Below are 20,173 nucleotides of genomic sequence, written 5' to 3' on the forward strand. Positions count from 1 at the left end.
GTGGGGATCCACCGGAAGATCTTTCGGAGCATGCGCAGGGTGTTGAAGCAGGAAGACGAGACGGCGTTGACTTGCTTGGTCATCGTGAGGGAGGAGTCCAGGATGAAGCCCAGGTTGCGTGCATGGTCCGTTGGCTTGGGTGCGGTGCCCAGTGCAGGGGGCCACCAGGCGTCATCCCAGGTGGAAGGGGATGGTCCGAGGATGAGGACTTCCGTCTTGTCTGAGTTCAGTTTCAGATGGCTGATCTTCATCCATTCCGCGACGTCTTTCATTCCTTCCTGGAGGCTGGCTTTGGCGGTGGCGGGGTTGTTGGTGAGGGAGAGGATCAGCTGGGTGTCGTCGGCGTAGGAGATGATGTTAAGGTTGTGTTGGCGTGCGATGGCAGCGAGAGGGCTCATGTAGACGTTGAAGAGGGTGGGGCTGAGTGAGGATCCTTGCGAGACGCCGCAGATGACTTCGGTGGCCGCGGATCGGAATGGGGGGAGTTGGACTCTCTGGGTTCTTCCGGCGAGGAACGAGATGATCCACTCCAGGGCCGCTCCTTGGATTCCGGTGTTGCTGAGGCGCTGGATCAGGGTGCGGTGGCATACGGTGTCGAAGGCTGCTGAGAGGTCTAGGAGGATGAGGGCAGCAGTTTCCCGTTGTCGAGCAGGGATCTGATGTTGTCCGTAGCTGCGATGAGAGCGGTCTAGGTGCTGTGGTTTGCTCGGAAACCGGACTGTGATGGGTCGAGGGATCCGTTGGTCTCAAGGAAGGCGGAGAGTTGTCTGTTGACGGTCTTCTCGATGACTTTGGCAGGAAAGGGGAGGAGCGAGATGGGACGGAAGTTCTTGAGGTCCGTGGGGTCCGCAGTGGGTTTCTTCAGGAGGGCGCTCAGCATGTTTCCAACTCTCCGGGAAGGTGGCGGATGCGAAGGCGCTGTCGATGATGTTCCGGAGCTGGGGTGCAATGATGGAGTCGGCTTTGTTGAAGATGTGGTGTGGGCAGGGGTCGGTTGGGGAGCCGGAGTGGATGGTGTTCATCAGGCGGGTGGTGTCTTCGGTGCTGACAGGGGTCCAGGTGCAGAGGGTGGTGGTGGGTGGCGTTGTTTCGGTGGTTGGGTGCGTGGTCTGTGCGCCGAAGCTGTTTTGTATGTCGGCGATCTTGCGGTGGAAGAACGAGGCGAGTGAGTCGCAGAGGTCTTGCGAGGGTGTGATATCGTTGTTGCAGGCGCTTGGGTTGGAGAGCTCTTTAACGATGCTGAAGAGTTCCTTGTTGTTGTGGGTTTTGTTGTCCAGTCGTTCTTTGAATGTTGTCCTTTTGGTGGTGCGGATCAGCTGGTGGTGTTTGCGGGTGGCGTTCTTGAGGGCTGTCATGTTTTCTGTTGTCTGGTCGTGGCGCCAGGCTTTCTCGAGGGTGCGGCAGATTTTCTTGGAGTTTTTGAGGTCGTTGTTAACCACGAGGCTTTACTGCTGCCGGATCTGCTGGGAGGGTTTCTTCAGCGGTGCAAGGTCGTCGGCGCAGGTGGTGAGCCACTGTGTGAGGTTGTGGGCTGCTTCTCTGGGGTCCGTCGTGTTGGTGGGTGGGTTCTGGCTGAGGCCGGTGGTGAGCTGGTCGGCGGTGATCTTGCTCCAGTTTCTGCGTGGTACCTGCTGTGGGTGGTGGTGCGTCGTGGTTCTCCTGAAGTTGAAGTGGACCCAGCTGTGATCTGTCCAGTGTAGTCCGGAGGAGTGGCTGAAGGAGATGTGCTTGCTGGAGGAGAGGACGGGGTCAAGCGTGTGGCCGGCGTAGTGGGTGGGGGTGTTCACCAGTTGCTTGAGTCCGAGGTTGGCGAGGTTGTCCAGCAGGGCGGCGGTGTTGCTGTCCTTGTTGTTCTCTAGGTGGAAGTTGAGGTGTCATATGTACAGTCTAAATTACAATTAATTTCCTTTATCTTTAGCCAAATGACTCACAATGTTTTGAAACCCTCTTGAGTCAAATCTTGTAACTGTTGTTCCCTCCAATGTTATGTTCTATACTTTTGTCAGGCCTGTCTCTACCCAGCTGAATTGTGTGTTTCCATAATCTCCATGTTATAAAGTGCCCCGAAATGTAGATAAGTTAAGTCTGCGCTATACTAGTAAAGTATAAATGAGAAAATAATGACTCCTGTAATGACTCCTGCCTATCTTGCAGTCTATGTGCAGATTGTTGCCACTAGCGATGTGTCTAGAAAACCCACAAACCCTTTCTGTGCCAGGATTTACACTATCCTCTTATAATGGGAAACAGTTAATAGTACAAATGGCAAACAATAAGAAATGAAAAACACACAAAATATTATGGCTAGGAGTGAAAAAGATAAAGGTGGGGTGATATCAGAGAAAAAAGAAAAAGTTGGAGAAATCCTTTCAGGACGAGAACCCTCACTCGCTATAAGGTGACATGCTTCATCAAATGGGTTCCCTCACACTGAAGTGTGGGCCACAACTCCCCGAGGTGAGGAGCTGAGGTGTTTTCTCAAAATGTGCTTTGAAAGAAGGTGAATGAGGGGCAGAGTGCAAAAAGATGTGATATTTGTTGTGACTAAAATTATCTCTGAAAGTCCACTAAACCTTTATTGAGTGGCCTCGGGGACAAAGTAAAAAAAAAAGGAGAGGACTGGGGATTCATCAAATATATCCCTCATGGGGCAACATGTTTCTGCCGTAAACTGGTCCCCTGCAAGGATCCAGTGGCGTTTGTCTGGACCTTTGTATTAAATAGTCACTCTGCAACAGCGCGTATATGTGATAACAATTTTTTGGGAAAAAATGAAATAAAAATGCGTTTATACTGGCCGCCACAGGATCAGGGCAGTCAGGCTGGTGACGACCCGTGCAAGTCTTAGGGGTTAGTCTTCCTGAAAATCAGAGTATAGTCATAATATCACGTTTTATCATGGTCTGACATCCCATTGACCATATTCTTTCTAGAAATACACAATGTATGTTTGTAATCAGTCTACCTTACCTATTGTGGGTGTGAAAGAACTGCTCTCCAAGCTCTAGATATGCCTCATAGTGCCCAATTGGAAGGTAAGAATGCACAGCAATTGTCTGTTGCATGTGTATATCTACACACACATATATATATATACGTGATGCACATAATACAGCAGCACATGGCTCTGGTTAGTATAGATTAAAAGCTATTCATTGAGCCGTGAACTCAGTCGTGCCTTAACATTAACTAAGGCTAGAAAAGTAACTAAACCCGGCACTTTGTTAGCAGGATTGAAAAAACACCAGGGCCTGTAATGCGTATTGGTGTTGTCAGCCCTTAAAAAATTCTTATAAGTGTAGCGACTAGCCGATTGATCTGTGAAAGCCGGAATCCGCAAGGTTGTTTCTTCATAGAAAAAGAGGAACATCGCAAGGGTATAGCGATTTAGAAGATCGGCCTCATAAAACATGGCTGTTTTCTCTCAGCGAAAAAGGTAACATTTGTGTGGGATCGGTCTCAATACTGGTCCCAGTCCCATTTAACAAACCCCGCTCACCTCATTGTCTACGGTGTACCTCCATTTGGACGTTCAAGCGAGAGTGAAACTCGACCGCGGGACCGTCCTGTTCAAATGGTTGTGCCTAGCGCCGTCCGCGCCGTTGCAACGTGATATGCATTACGTGGGTCCCTAGTTTTGTGTGGGTGTCTGGAACACGTAGTCCCGCATGTGAGAATAGAGTTTTAGCAGGTTTATTGTGTGTCCCAATTGCTGTTATATTGAAGTCTTTGTGGTAAGAGGTAGTGAACACATCCCAATATTAAATAGAAAAAAAGGAAAAGCGAGGAAAAGCGAGGAAAATCTCACTGGTGTAGTGATGTAGCCAATACGCCTCAGTAACTCAGGATTGGCATGGTTGTTACCTCTTAGCGAAAAAGGTAACATATTTATAAAACCCGCTTACCTCAGTGTCTATGGTGCACCTCCAAATGGACGTCCCGGTGAGAGTGAAACTTGACAGCGGATCTGTCCTTTTTAAATGATTGTACCATGCGTCGTCGGCGCCGGCGACACGTGACACGCATCCTGTGGGTCCTTACTCTTGCATGGATATCTGGGACACATAGTCCAGCTCGTGAAGAAATAGAGAATTGCAGGTCCACAGTGTATCCCAATTACTGTTATATCGAGGTCTTTGCGGAAAGAGGTTGGCAAAACAAGACGGTTAATGTCTCACTTGTGTTGAGGGGCACACGTTAAGAAAAACCCAGAACCATCAGAAATATATCCTATTAGCCACTGTCAATTGAAATCATCACTGAGTATATCAAGGACTGTAAATGTGGATGTGCATTTCTGAGTATGAATTCTTGTTCTGTCTAATAAGGCATGGTGGATAACATATAAAAATCATCAAGGCAGTTGTGTCTCAATTTTGTTCAAGGGCATTCTGCGAAAAAATATTCAGGCACTCTAAGTATAAATCTTTATAACCACTCCCCTGTATAATTTTAATCAATTCTATCAGGATCAGTAAAGCGTGGTAGAGTCCAAAAGGACAAAGGAACACCTCATGTGATACATACTGGATCATGTTTCGGGATCATGAAGAAATTAAAAGTGTGGGATTATGTCCAGAACTGACATTAACCAAATGGAATTCTGCCAGTAGAAGGAGTAGGTATCATGTAGTCGGAACGAAATATAGTGGAGAGACTAATGAACTGTCAACTAGCTAGGCTAGACCATGGAATCTCATCGTTAGGCCCTAGCTTGTCACGTCTTAGTCTGAATACCCAACGTTGTTCTCTGCGAAATAGGACAGATTCAAGTGGGCCCATTGTTGATGTATAGTAGGGGTTATCAAGTATTGTCCAGAACATGTTGTTTGCTGTATGGCCTTGGTCCGAGAAGTGCCTAGTGAATTTTGTATTCATTTTTTGGCATCTTACAGCACTCCTGTGTTCTATAATTCTTGTCTTTATCCGACGGATAGTCATCCCTACATAATTCAGATTGCAAGGAATCCTCAGTAAGTAAATCACCCCCTCTGTATTACAGTTTGTATGTTTGTTTAACTTCTATGGTGTTTTCAATCCAAGGTCAATCTCATGGGTGACCCTGGTATACGGACAGACTGCACAGGAGCCACAAGGAAAGTGTCCCATGATAGGAATCAGGGACCAAAGGGTCATAGGAACTTTTTTATCACAAGCCTGATGAGGTCTGGTATGAACAATCTTGTCCCTGATGTTCTTACTTCGTTTGTAGGCAAAAAGGGTATTTGGCAGAGTTTTAGTCCCTCCATTCAAAATAGACCAGTTCTTGTTGATCACTATTCTTACATTATCTCTGAGATGGCTGTAAGTTGTCACACACACACAAGTCTTTCTGGTCATGGTTTTGTATCCGTTTCAAGTAGGGCATCCCTGTATTTGTTCCTCACTCTTTTTGCTGCTTTTTTTATTCAGTCTGTAGGATACAATCTCTGAGATTGGCATTTTTAAATGATATTCATATTGTATTACAATTCTTTTTAATACAACCAATGAATAATTTTTTTTTAAAGGGCTGGCAAGGGCTCAATAAGGCAGTGTGTTCTCTAAATTTTTCCAATTCAGTGCTGTTCATCTTGATCTTGAGGAATTGACCAACCAGTAAGTTGTTTCTCAAAGCCCGGGGATGAAAGCTATTGTAGCAAAGTAGTGAGTTTTGTGCCATGGGTTTTTTGTAAAGCTCGGAACAAATGCCTATGGCTTTGGTATAAAGTAGAAGATGCAGGAAAGGTAATTATGTCTTACTATTTTCCAAGTAAATTTAAGGTTGATATCTCTTGTATTCAACCATGCAGAGAAATTCTGGAGGGAACCTAGGTTGCACTCCCATACGACCAGAATATCATCTATGTACCTCTTCCATGTCCTTAAGTTCCTGCTATATGTATTCTTGGGAGGGTAGCTATGTTTAGACTCAAATTCATGCATATACAGATTTGCCCTGCTGGATGCGAAGGGACTTTCCATGGAAGTACCTGAAGCGTGCCAGAATAGAAGTTCCTGATACTGAAAAAGTTATTTTTCATTGCTAGGGTTGCACAGTCCATAATCAAGGAGGTGGATGTCATATCCCACTCTGTGTTATGTTCCAAAAGTGCTCTGATAGCTAATAAAGTATCTTCCTGAGTGATATTTGTATATAACGATTCCACATCAAATGGGATCAGGAAATGTAAATCAGGACCAAAGGGGATGTCTGTCAGAACAGTCAACACGTATTTTTAGTGTCCTGTAGATACAAGGGCATCGTGGCTACAAAGTGACGTAGGAAACAATTTACGGACTGAGATAAATGTTCCAACAAAGACCCTATCCCAGATACTATTGGCCTTCCCGATGGTGGTCTCTTGGGTTTATGAATTTTGGGCAGGATATAGTAGGCCGATCAGCTAAATTGATAAACACTTGCGATGTTCGTTCAAAAGATCTCAACACTAGTACTTCCTCTTTTACTAAGAAGAAACAACCTTGCCGATTCTGGCCTTCACAGACCAATTGGCTAGTCGCTACACTTATGAGAGTTTATTAAGGGATGCCAAAACCAATACGCATTACAGGCCTTGGTGTTTTTCAATCCTGCTAACATAAAGTGCCTGGTTTAGTTACCTCTTGAGCCTTACTCAATGTTAAGGCACCCGGAGTTCCCGGCTCAATGAATCGCTTTTAATCTATACAAATCAGAGCCATTTGCTGCTGTATCCTGCGCATCACACACACACACACACACGTGTGTGTGTGTAGATATACACATGTGACAGACAATTGCTGTGCGTTTTTACCTTCCAGTTGGGCACTATGAGGCGTACTTAGAGCTTGGAGAGCAGTTCTTTCACACCGTCAATAGGTAAGGTAGGATAACCGGGATTGGTTTTGATTAAAGTCAGTAATAGGAAGGTCAATCGCCATAAGAGTTTGGTAACAATACCTATTCAATGTCGTTGATATATTGCCTTAGGGTAAACACTTAGTCAGTAGAAAAGATTTGGCTTCTTTTTTTAAGGAGGGGGTAGAGGAGATGAGGCAAACGTCCGGTGGTAGAGAGTTCCATATCTTGGATTCAATAACCAAGAATGCTTCGGCACCCGTTTACTTTTTGTGCGCTCGGTGAGGTTTCAGGAGCAAGGTGAGCGCACTTCATGAGGATCTGCTGCCCCCTGATTTTTCTAGCTTTTGAGCCAGGTAACTGGGGGTATTGAAATGTAACGCTTTATGTGTTATGCAAGCAATTTTCTGTTTGGTTCTTGCTTCATACGGTCTCCAGTTTAAGGATTTTAGGGCTGATGAGATGTTTCTTTTAGTTCTGATGACAAGTCTGGCTGCTGTTGAGGGAGGCTCTTAGAGGGGCCAATTTGTATCCAGGTAAGCCACATAGTGTGGCACTACCATAATCCAGTCTGGGCAATACTAGAGAGAGAGCTTGAACTGCTTGTTTTAAGTCTTCGTATGGTAGGTAGGGTAAAGTTTCCACAGAATGCTCAGATGGTAGGTTGCCCCTTTGGTGGCAGCACTAATGTAATCCTGGCTATTTAGATGTTTGTCTAATGTAATACCGAAGGATCTGGCAGAGTCTATGATGTGGGGAGAGCATTTGAGGGCTGTAAGATGTTTCAACCAAAGATCAATCTTGGAGCTGTTATTCGGCTGGGGGATGGGGAGAAATTCGGTTTTAGCAGTGTTGGGTTTGAGATGGTTAACCGTGAGCTAGAGGTGTGTATTTTGTAAGATGGCCTTGAGGGATATAATGTCCTCTGGGTAGGCGATTTTGATATGCAGCTGAGTGTCGTCAATGCAGCTGAGTGTCGTCAGTGTACATATGGTGGTGGATATTAGAAGATTTTAGGAGGTTTGTCAGTGCTTCCAGGAATAGTTGAAAGAAAATAAGTGAGAGAGTGAGAGAGCAGATCCATTTCTTTTTTTTTGCAGAGTTTTATATAGCGCGAACTAGACCCGAACTGAATTGGGTATCAAAGCGCTTTACATAGCACCAGTTACGTTACATGACATGGCAGGCACGGGGAGGTTAAGTGATTTGCCCAGAATCACAGGAGGTTTTTGGCGTCGTTACCGAGACTCGAACCCAGGTCCGAGGTCGAGCGCGAGGAACTCCAAGAGTGATTGTGTGGGACTTAGAGAGAGATTGATCCCTTTTGACTCTTGGGGATCTATTTTGGAGGAATAAAGATAACCATTGTAATATGACCCCTGATAAGTCCGTCCTTTGTTCCAGTAAGTTCAGTAGATTATCCTGTTTGCCAGTGTCAAAGGCAGCTGATAAATCAAGCAATATTAGAATGCATGATTCATTTTGATCCAGCAATTTTAGTATGTGAGTAAAGGCAGATTCCGTGCTGTGAACTTTGAGGAAGCCTGACTGGTGTTGTTCGAGGAGTTGATCGAGGAGTTGATAGTTGTCTATGTGATTACAGAGTTGGTTCTGTACACATATTTCTAAGAGTTTTGCCAGAGTAAGGATGTTGGAGATTGGTCGAAAGTTATTAGTATCAGAGCAGTCTGCCATAGTTTTTTTTTTTAAATGGGTTTTACTTGTCCCACTTTTAGGCAGTCGGGTATAGTGCCTTGATTTAATGAGGTACACAAACAAATGATGGACGGAATGCTGAATAAATCACACATTCACCCCCATTCAAGAGATCTGGGTTAAATCCATCGTTCTATTGCTCACAGGTTTATGTAAAGCATGCGAAATATAAGCAGGAACAACATGTTACCTTAATGCTTTTACTCTCATTGTTCAGAAATCTAGGATTATTTTTTTGTCTCAAACACTGAGGTTATGAACACAGGGCTCCTCCTGTACACATGTGTTAAGCAGGGCACAGAAGAGAAAGGGACTCTTCAGGAGAATCTAGACTCATGGAAACCCACAGAGGCTCCTTCACATTCATGTCAGCCAATTAGCAGTTCAATCATAATATAGCAAAAAGAATAACTAGTGGACAGAATGCAGAAAAATGTCATACATTCACCCCAGTTCAGAGATCTGGGCTTAAGTCCATTGTTTTTTTGCTCACCATGCCACCCCAGTTTAGACCCAGCCATATGCAAATCAGCCTTGACCCGGTGCCTCATGGGAACAGTCCAGACTGAACTGCCAAGCCTGGTCCTCCCTGGACCGGACACAAGCATCCTGGGACCTGTTTATGGGTATTACCCTTCATCAGGCAGGCTAGCTTGAATCCAGTGGCACAGTGAGCAAGGGACCCACGTCTGGGTATACCCATCCCACAAGACTGATTTGCATATGGCTGGGTCCAAACTGGAATGGCGAGCAAAAAACTGATGGATTTAGCCCTCTGTACTGGGGTGAATGTATGACATTGTTCAGCATTCTGTCCATCAAATGTTCTTTTTTGCATTTGTCACCCCGAGTGGGACGGGTATGCCCAGACCGGAGTCCCTTGCTCTCCATGCCAGTGGAGTCAAGCTATCCTGGCTGATGAGGGCTGAAAGTACGAAACTGGTCCTAGGATGCTTGTTTCCAGTCCAGGGAGGGCCTGGCAGTTCGGGCTGGACTGTTCCCATTGGGCGCAGGGTCAAAACTGATTTGTATATGGCTGGGTTCAAACTGGGATGGCGTGGTGAGCAAAAAAACGATGGATTTAGGCCCAGATCTCTGTACTGGGGTGAATGTATGACATTGTTCTGCATTCTGTCCATAAATTGTTCTTTTTGATTTAATGAGGTGCTTACAATCTTGGTCCATGGGGGAGAATACAGGTTTGTATCTCTTTGAATATGCTAGGAGGTAAAGGGTCTGTGAAGTGATTAGATGGGTTTAAAGAAGAAAGAATGTTGTACGTTTCATATTCGCTGATTGGGTAGAAGGTGTTCCAAGAGGCATTGTTTTTGGAGCATGGCCAGTATGGTTCATTCCCATTTGTAAATTGGGAGGTGTATGAGAAACTGACTGGGGTAGCAGGTAGTAGTTCCTTCCCTAGTTGGAGTATGTTCTCTATCTTTGTGTTTTTTTCCTTGAAGAAGGTGGCCAGTTCTTCACAATTTGGAAGGGTTCTGGAGTTGGAGTCTAAGTCTAAGTTTGATGTGTTACGAGATTGCTGCGGGTCTATTTCAAATAGTTTTTTGGGACCATTTCTGGCTTGGTAGAGCTGCGCTCTAAAAAAAAAATAGCTTTCACTTGTCTTATTCTTCTATTGTATGTGAACTAATTTGATCTTAAGCATTTTAGCAATTCTAAGGATGGGGCGTATCTTCAAGCTCTTTCTGCTGTTCTTAGATTGCTTCGTTCTGCATTCAAGTTGTTGTTGAACCAGGGCTTTGAGTTTGTATTTGGATATATTTTTCTTTTGAAGGGGCGCAACGGAGTCCATGACTTCCAATATGGAAGTATTGTAGTAATCTGTTAGGTCATTGACATCATCCCTGTTGGTCTGTGGGATCAAGGTGTTATTGCATAGGATAGTTAGTTCATTGTGGTTTATATTACGAAGATTCCTTTTCCAATGTTTTTTATTTTCTTCGGTTGGCCATTCTTTGGGATCGCTTTTAAATTTATGAGGAAAGTGATGCGATAATGGTCTGTCCGGTCACAGCGGCTAATAGACTCTAAGGAGATCGTGTCCTTCTTAGCGATGATAAGTGCCAGAGTCTCACCCTTGTTGTGTGTTGGTCTGTCAGAAATTTGGGACAACTCATGGTTTAATAGGAAAGATTTTAGGCTAGTCACAGAGTGGTCTTTCAGGTCATTCCAGTGTAGATTAAAGTCACTCAGGAAGATTTGGGGTCCTTGAAGATTATCATTCATTGTGATGATTTCTATGATTTGTTCGGTGAACAAAGAGTTATCCCCCCCGGAGGGTGATAAAGGCATGTATATTACAAATGGATTTGTTGTTGCAAGAGATATTGATGCTAAGATATTCGCATGTTGTTAAAGCTATTGTTTCCAATTGGCGTATTTAAAGAGTATTGTGGTAGATGCATACTATTCCTCCACCCATTTTCTTGGGTCTATGACTGGGTAGGACTAGTAGATCTATAATGGGATGAGATGAGTTGTTTTACCACGTTTCTGTGAGAATATCTAGATCGAACCTATGTGAGAGGATGAGGTCATAGATATCTGCTGCATGTTTATTTGCTGATCTGCAGTTGAGAAGCATGCACTTAAGCTGATTATTATTATGATGAGAGGCAATCTGGGATAAAATGACGTGCTTGAGGTAGTTCATGTTTATTCCTTTCTGATTGTAGTTTGGTTCTCTGAATGGGTTCGCTTGGATGGTTTGAATTTGATTTCGATCAGAATTGTTAGCATTCTTTTCAGACTGGTAAGAGAGGAGAAGTTCATGGATCTCATTGCTTGAAAGATCTTGATTTGATGTATTTGGGCGCGAAGCAGCATTAGGGGAAGGTGTCGTTTCTGATCCCATATTGGCTGTGTGTGGTACGTGGAGTGTGGGGATGTCTGTAAGGGAGTCCGTACTGGTTGTCATTGATCTATTTGAGCTGTCAGAGGGCCGAAGCTCGGATGTGAAGGACGTAAGTCGCTGAAGATCCTGCTTAAGGTGTTTTAGGCAGCGATCAATCTCATTGAATCTCATTACCCAGTAATCAGGTTTAAGGGTAGCGGTTCATTTGTAGGTGAATGACTCTTAATGAAAGATGATAAACACAATAGTGATGTGTGGAATGCTTGCCGATTGTCTCAGCCACTGGTAGTTGCTCTGGATCACATTCCAGGGTACTGTTTTTCACCATCTATATGAATCCAGACAGAAATCAGCGATGTCCAAATCAGTCTTGGTCCTGCCCCAACAGGAAGAGTACATTCTGAACCTCCAAACTAGGTCCGCTCCGAAAGGGCACCACAATCAAACCCAGACTGGTTTTGGCCTGTTTAGGCTTGTCAGTGTAGTATAGCTACACTTCTGTGGTACAAAGACAACAGGATCCTCGTCTGAGCATGCCTGTTGCACTTAAGATTTTGCACTGAGAAAAACACAACATTGGTGAGTGCAGTTCTTGCTAATCCACTGGCAGTTGCTCAGAATGCATTTCAGTCCATTGTTTTTCGCCCACTATGCCACTTCAGATAGAGACAAGCTATAAATAAATATGCCTTTGTCTAGCTCTAATGGTAACTGTCCATTTGAAACTGCCAAGCCAGGTCTCTTCCAGACAGGACCACGAGCAACCCTGACTGGTTTCTGCCTACTAATGCCTCATCATTGATGTATAGCTTGAGGCCTGTGGCACAGTGAGCACAGGCATGTCTGTACATACCTGTTGTATTGAGGAAACACAAAACTGATGGGTGAAATGTTTGCAAATAGCCTTCTACCGGCAATCGTTCAGGCAGCATTGCAGTTCAATGTTTTATGAACCAAGGCTGGCTTGCATATGGCTGTTGCTAGACCTGGCATCCTTTGTGTGGTTTCCTCCCAACTTTTTGCTTCAGACCTCCTGATTTTGCTGTATTTTGTTCTTGCTGGCGGTAGGACGCTGCACACTTTACCACTGCTAACTTGTGCTAAAGTGATTGTGCCCTTTCCCTAAAACATGGTAGCATTGGCTCCTACCCAATTGGCATTTTTAATTTACGTATAAGTCTTTAGAAAAGTGCACTACATGTGCCCAGGTCCTGTAAATTGAATACTGCCAGTGGGTCTGCAGCATAGATTGTGCGCCCTACTTAAGCAGCCTTTAAGCATGTTTCAGGAGTGCCATTGCAGATCCTGTGTGTTTGTGCAGTTTTAAGATGCCATGTCGTCTTTGCAAAGGACCTTTTTTCCAGGTCGAAATCTTCCTTTTTAGTGCATTTGTGTAACCCCTGGGAGAGGCCTCGGACAGACCAGAGTACAGGGTAAATTGCACTCCATGCAGGACAAATACTTTTTCTACATGTCCTGATAGAAAAAACCTCAAATTATTTTTTCACCACTGTGAGGCCTATCTCTCCCATGGGATAACTTTACTTTTTATATGTGTAGTTTCCAAATGGAAAGAGATAAGTACATCATGTTTGGTGTCTCTGGAATCTTAATTTAAAATCCTAACTTATGGTAAAGTCAGATTTTAAATTACAATTCTGAAAATGACACTTTTAGACAGTTGGTGCAGTTAGGCTTTCTGTGTTCCTCTTAGACAACCACACACAATTGGACCTAAGGTGTGACTGGAGTGGCCATCACTGGCAGGATGGGAGGTAGGAGCTGGGCCCAGCCTCTCAATTGAATATGCTGTGTCCTGTTGCAACACAAAGGGCTGCATACATCCTGTATTTAGTCTGGAGCCAGGGCAGGCAAGGCAGGGCATCTGTGCACTTGAAGTTCAAAGGCATGCCTCTAGATGCTTCTCCCAACTTCAAAGTCATAATTGTGTATAAAAGAAGGACCTTGAACACCACCACTTGAGAACACTTCTGGACATATGGATACTCTGCTAGGAAGAAGAACTGCTGTGCTGCTGAAAGGACTCCCACTCTGCTGGACGGCTGTTCTGAGGGTACTGCTGCCCTGCTATGCTGACCTGCTGCCGGCTGCTTGGGTGAGAATGACTGGACCTTCTTTTCTTGACCCCAGAATGACTCCAAGGGCTAGTTGGCAGGCCTCCTGATCTGTAGCCTCAGGGATATACAAGCTTCCAACAACCTTGCATTTGCACCTGGACTCTGCCATTTTTTAGTCTACCCTGCCGAGTAATGCCACTCTAGTCCTGGACCCTTGGAAGTGACTTTAAAGTGCTTTCCAACCTCTGTGGATCCAGCGGCATCTCTCTGCTGCACAGCGCAATCCTGAGCAGAATCTACACATCTCCGCTGCTGCCTGGATTTGACCTGTCGCAAAGACTCATCATCACCGCAGCCCGAATTGCCTTCAGAACCGCCACTGCGCATTGCATCCTCAAAGCAGGTATTCACATCTCTTTTCAACAGCAACTTCTAAGATGATGCCGTACTCCGCATCGCACCCTTGCAGCTCTTTGGAACCGACGCATCATCCCGATTGCACACTGCATCCTCAATGCTGGAGTTGACTTAGCAAGCCAGTTGACGGGATTCTCAAAATCGATGCAATGGAACCTTGCACCGCAGCAACACCGCATCTCAGAACTGACGCATCGCCTCATCTACGCTATGCATCTTTGGCATAGATCAACTAATAGGTCCCAACCTGGATTTTAAGGTACTTTGTTCCGCTGGCCTAACTGGGGTCTCTATAGCCAGCCACACTCCATCGCTGTCGGCCTGAACTTGTGATTTTTACACTGTCTGGTGCAACCAGATATCTACAGTTGGCACTTAAAGCTTTTGGGCCCTATTTGGACCTAAAACTTCAAAATCAATGTCTTCGGTTCTACTAATTGGATTTTTGTTGTTTTGGTCTTGTTTTATTCATTAAACTAAGATCTGTTTTTCTATCCTGGTGTGGGATTCTTTTGTGTGGTATTGTCACTGTTTTCCTTTTTGCAGTGTTGCACAAATACTTTAGACATTGCCTATAAGTTACGCCTGACTGCTTGATGCGAAGCTACCAGGGGGTGAGCACAAGTTCATTTGGGGTTTGTTTATGCCTTACCCTGACTATGATTGTGGTTACTGCTTAACCAGGGTTCACACCGCAGTCAACCAGTAACCCAGTTTCTAACAGCTGGTCCCTATCTGGGGTTGCACAATTGCTGAAAAATAATGGGATTAAATATGGCTCGAGTGATTACCGGTGTGTGGCGCGGTGGAAAAGCAGACAGGGACACGTTTTCAGTATTTCAATTGCTTTATTGTTTATTGCTTTATTATTGTTTATTGCTTTATTGTTTATTGCCTTTGGTTACTCAGGAGTTTCTTCGTGGTCACTTGGGGTAACTGCCGTCTTCCCTCTCTTGCGTCAGAGAGTGGGATGGGGTTTTGTCTCTCTCGTCCCGTTGTTGTCAGGATTTTAACCGGGATTTCTAGCCGTCAAAGCAAAAGAAAGAGAATAACAAAAGAAAACAAAAAGAATGTAAGTACGTGGCTCTGATGTCCTTATATAGTGCTCATGGGGAGAGGAGTGAAGGGAGATATTACCCGATTTCCGTCACCAGTGTTCGCGGTTGTTGTGCACTGCGAGGACATTTATGCGCAGTTAACCCAAAAAATCACAGTGAGAACTTGGTATCTCTTTTAACTCCCTCCTCCGTCCGTTCCTTGTGAGCTCCAGCCCCCTTCCCCCACACAGACTCAAACCGGCCCCGTACCTTGTGTAACCACGTCCCTCCTGGGACGCGTCTGGCGCCTGCATGATGCCGAATAGGGTTCGCTCTCTTTCTGGTTCTTCCCTTCCGGCGGTTCTTCAGTGTTCTGATTCTGGTGTTCCTTCTTCTTTGCCTCGGGATCTTGTCACTCCTTGGGTCCCTGGTGATACGAAGAATATCTGGATGCTTCTTTCTTTCTTTTTCCTCCGGGTCTGCTCCGTCTGCTCTCCCAGCTGGAGTCGAACGCCGTCTTCCGTCCATCTCTTCCGCTTTCAAGCTGGGTGGATCACATGACCGAGTCACATGATCAGGAGAGGAGTCCCAAAGCGCAAGCCTCTTAAAGGAACAATCCATATCGTGTTCCACAATCCCTGTCTGAAAACGGAGGAGAGGACACGGAGAGAGGTAAGGGGGAAAACGTTCTTTTGCAGCGTCCTGTGCTTCAGTCTGTTGTGGCAGTACTTTGTCATATGGTGGCTGAGGCTTTTTTCAAGTATTCCACTCCTCACCTTTGTCACCCTTATTTTAAGATGACAGTTCAGAGGATAACCAATCGCACGCAGGCAACACATGCCATTGACAATGCATTTCGTGTAGCATTTCGAGAGCCCGAGGATAACGATAGCATGTGAGCCTGAGGATAACCATAGCGTGTGAGCCACAGAATAACCATAGTGTGTGAGGAAGAGGATACCCATAGCATGTGAGCCAGTGGATAACCATAGTGTGTGATCCAGGGGACAACCGTAGCGTGTAAGCCAGGGGACAACCATAGCGTGTGAGCCAGGGAATTATCATAGGGCTTGAGCCGGCGGATAAGCATAGGGCGTGAGCCGGCGGATAAGCATAGGGCGTGAGCCAGCGGATAAGCATAGGGCGTGAGCCGGCGGATAAGCATAGGGCGTGAGCCGGCGGATATGCAATAAGCATAGGACGTGAGCCTGTGGATTAGCATAGCGTGGGAACCTGCGGATAACCATAGGGTGTGAGCCTGAGGATAAGCATAGGGATGTGAGTCTGCTTTGAGTACCTCCGACCAATTAATCTGCATTTTCTTTTCCCACGGAAGCATCTGCAAACATTTAGGTACATATGATGCAGTGGCTGCAGGTTTGAATCAGCTGAAGTTGTGTACCCTCAAAGTCTAAGCTTAATAATGTCATAAAAAGTGTTCTAAAATGAAGAGTGGTGGTTCTAAAGCCTCTTGAATTTTTCTTTTTACAGAGCTCTTGGTAACACTGACGCGACAAAATGAGTAACAGCCACCCTCTGCGCCCTTACACCGCGGTGGGGGAGATCGACCATGTCCACATCCTGTCGGAGAACGTGGGGGCGCTGATGAACGGGGAGGAGTACAGCGACGTCACCTTTATTGTGGAGAAGAAGCGCTTTCCTGCACACAGAGTTGTTTTGGCAGCTCGATGTCATTATTTCAGGTATGGTCCTATGTGTGAGTTGTATATATTTCATTGTTTTGAAACATGCTTATAATATTTATGGCACTTTTTCAATTACATATTTTGCTTCAGCTATCATTAATGCAGCCATCCTTTCCTTCAGCATACCTACCTACACCGTATACTGTTAGATCCGTCATTTGCCCAAAGACTTAAGGTGACTATGTTGCATTTCTTTTCCTGAATAGGCAGCACAAACTCAATATGCTGAGGAGTTCGGATACACTTCACTATAACATCTGCATGGCATACTAGCTTGAATGCTCCTTCACATATGGCAGAAGAAAAATCCTTTGATGCTACCGTACTACAAACGATAACATTCAAGGCTCTTTATATCCCCCTCAGAGCATACCTCTGAAAACACAAGAATTTGGGCCAAGTGGCAATTCTGTGGCGGTCAGGCTAATCCTGCAAAGCCACCATACCTGCTTCAAAACAATATTAAAACACAGCTACACATTTTCAAGTCTTTGCGGCGTACTTTTGAAATGGTCCTTCTCATTGCATGTACTCAGTACAGCACAGTAAAAGAAAGCAATCCCCATGATAACACCCAATCACTTCCAAGATGTACCAGCTGTCTTATCTAAACCTCTGCTCACTAGACACAGCTGGCCATTCCCAACCAACCATAAATTGCAAGATCTCTTACCCAAACACAGGGTGGAACCTCATCAGGCGGAATACCTTTTGGTACTACTGCCTACTTCTTCTCGCTTAACAAATAGAACCAATCCCATCCAGCCTTGAGCATCCAGATCTCACTTTCTCCCTTCTGAAAACCTATCCCCTCTTACACCAGTAAACCAACCATAGTCTAATAAAATTGGAACCATTAATTACTTCAGCTGGCGAGGAACTACAACTACACTCCAAGCAACTCTAGAGCAGCCTTACTGGACCCACATCAAAAGTGGGCACAGACAAGGAAACATAGACACATTGATAAGACCCTGAGGACAGGAGGCCGTATACTTGGTCAGTGCTCAGTCATCAGTTGGCAAGTGTTGATCAGAAGCTTGCAACACTGCTTTATTCTCTGTGATGAACACACAAAAGGCTATTGAAGGAATGCTTGCAAATAGTCTAATCCCTGACCATCACTCCAGCTAGCGTTCTAACCCATTGTGTTTTGCCTACTCTTTACTTGCCACATCAGTCTATGTTAAAGCAGCTAAGACCACACCTCTACATGAACAAAAAATTTGAGATACTACACTAAACCCAAAACCTTTCATACCAGTGATAACTATTGCTCCATGTAACACAATTCCAAATTCAACATCGACTCCAAACATGGACTATTTTTTAAATGTTTTATTAAGTTTTACATGAAAAACAAACATACACAGCTTTCATTTCCATATATGTGTAATAAGCAGAGCCTAGTAACAAAAGGAAACGGTTCCCCTGAATAGGGTTTATCGCTCAGTAACCAGATTGCAATATAGGAGGTAAATGTCCTGTCTGCTGTCCTGGGACTATGTATTCCATACATGGACTTTATCGCACATCTTCACCCTCACAGTGCATTACAACACAACATGCAGTATTACATGAGACAGACTACCGTACTGCTTTCTAGAACACAATAACTCATTGTTTAATACACGGGCCACACCTTTTCAAGATCACTTCGTACCAGCGAGCACTTTGCCAGCTACATCTCTCCAGTTCACCTCACCACATATCCTACAGCCATTAACTCCATTCTGTCTTTGCTACACTGCACTATCTCAATATACCAACATCATACCACATCTGACCATGTAACAATGCACACACCTCCACATGAAGAATACACTCTGGGACTTTTTTTAATATAAATCTTTTAATTTAACAGACTTGACATAAAGGTACAGTTCCACAAAAGTCAAGAGAGGGGATAACAGTTAAAACAAATATACATACAAATACAAGATGGTGGTCCATTGGAAATCACGGGTAGGGGGGATCATCACAGTCAAGATCACGGAGAGGAGTACAGATGTTGCCACGGTAGTCATTCCAGGGGGCCCATATCTTAGACCATTTTCGGGGGCAGCCTCGGGCCATGTACACTGTCTTTTCCCTTAGCATGCACCAATCAAGGTCTTTTTTCCAATCTGTAACCTTGGGTGCGTGCGAAGCCCCCCAGAGCAGAGCGATATTCCTTTTGGCGACCATGCAACTGAGTGTGACCCATTGTGTGGTGTGGGTGTTGAGGTCTGTAGGCTCCCAGATGTTGAGGAGACATCCGGGCGCTTCTGGCTTGATTTCAACTTCTAGCGTTTCGCTCATTACTTCGTGTATCTTACGCCAGTATTCCTGGATTAGTTCACAGTGCCATATTATGTGCATGAACGTGCCCATTTGGGTGCATCCCCGCCTACAAGATCCGTCCGCTGGCCCACCCATGTGTGTCAATTTGGGACCTGTTATGTAAATTCTGTGCAGGATCTTTAGTTGAACCAGTTGGAGACGCGCTGGAATCGCAACAGTTTTGGGGGAGGAGACCGCCGCTTGCCAGCTTTCATCGTCTAATTCGATGCCGTCTCCAGTCCTTTTTTCTCATCACGACAATAGGGGATTTTCCATATTATTTATAAGTTTACTGTAGGTCAGGGAAATAGCCCTTTCAGGTAGATGGCCATCTAGTAGTCTGTCCTCCAGTGGGGAGGTATCTGGTGGAGACGAGTTACGGGGCAAACTGTTTGCAATGCATGTCGGACTTGTAGGTATCAAAAACGCTCCTAATCTGCCAGTGCATATTGATGTTTGACGGTGTCGAAGGGCTTCACTCCCTCTGTACCCCAGAGGTCCCGAATGTGGGAGATGCCAGTTAGATCCCATTTATCAAAGCCTTTGGAGTTTCCCAAATCTCCCAGTTTTTGCGAGTCCCACAGGGGTGTGGCAAGAGTCAACCTAGTGCTCCAGCCGAGCGACTTGGTTGCAGAATGCCAGATTTGAACTGTGTGGTCGGTAAGGCCAGTGAGAGTGTATCTGCCTGGTTTGGAGTATAGTGCACGGGTGTAGGTCCCATTTGGAAGAAGCCATCGATCCATATTGAACCCCGGGTCGTCGGGGCGACCATAGGTGCTGTGATTTATTGCTGTTAGGTGTGCTGCCCAGTAGTATTTTTTAATGTCGGGTAGTCCAATTCCACCATCGGACCAACTGAGTGTGAGTTTTTGCAAAGCAATATGTTTTCTCCCGCCCCCGAATTTTGCAGGGCATACCAGAAACGGGGTGGGGGGACATCATTTTAAAAAGGGCCGCCTTTCCCAATAGAAAGAGTGGGAGTGACTTCCAGTTTGCCATGTCACGTTTGAGTCTTTGCAGTGGGGGAACAAGGTTATGGGCGTATCGGAGAGTGGGATCAAGAGAGACGAATATGCCTAGGTATTTGAAGCCTTTTGAGACTATTGGTATGGGGCAGTTCCGGGGTATCAGAGGAGGACCCCCAGAGAGGACATATATGAGGGACTTTTGCCAATTGATCCTAAACCCGGAGAATCTGCCAAATA

General features: G+C 45.2%; 1 protein-coding gene across 2 annotated transcripts in view; it reads left to right on the forward strand.

The window, feature by feature from the left end:
* BTBD9 (BTB domain containing 9) overlaps window positions 1–20,173 on the forward strand; it is a 751,707-nt gene that overhangs the window by 27,160 nt on the left and 704,374 nt on the right. For both annotated transcript variants that reach the window (XM_078647358.1, XM_078647359.1), the window contains exon 2: window positions 16,432–16,643. In XM_078647358.1, coding sequence (XP_078503484.1) covers window positions 16,459–16,643 — 185 coding nt within the window. In that variant the 5' untranslated portion in view covers window positions 16,432–16,458. The remainder of the gene's footprint in view (window positions 1–16,431; window positions 16,644–20,173) is intronic.

Source organism: Lissotriton helveticus, chromosome 6, assembly GCF_964261635.1.
Source record: "Lissotriton helveticus chromosome 6, aLisHel1.1, whole genome shotgun sequence".
NCBI classification, from domain to species: domain Eukaryota; kingdom Metazoa; phylum Chordata; class Amphibia; order Caudata; family Salamandridae; genus Lissotriton; species Lissotriton helveticus.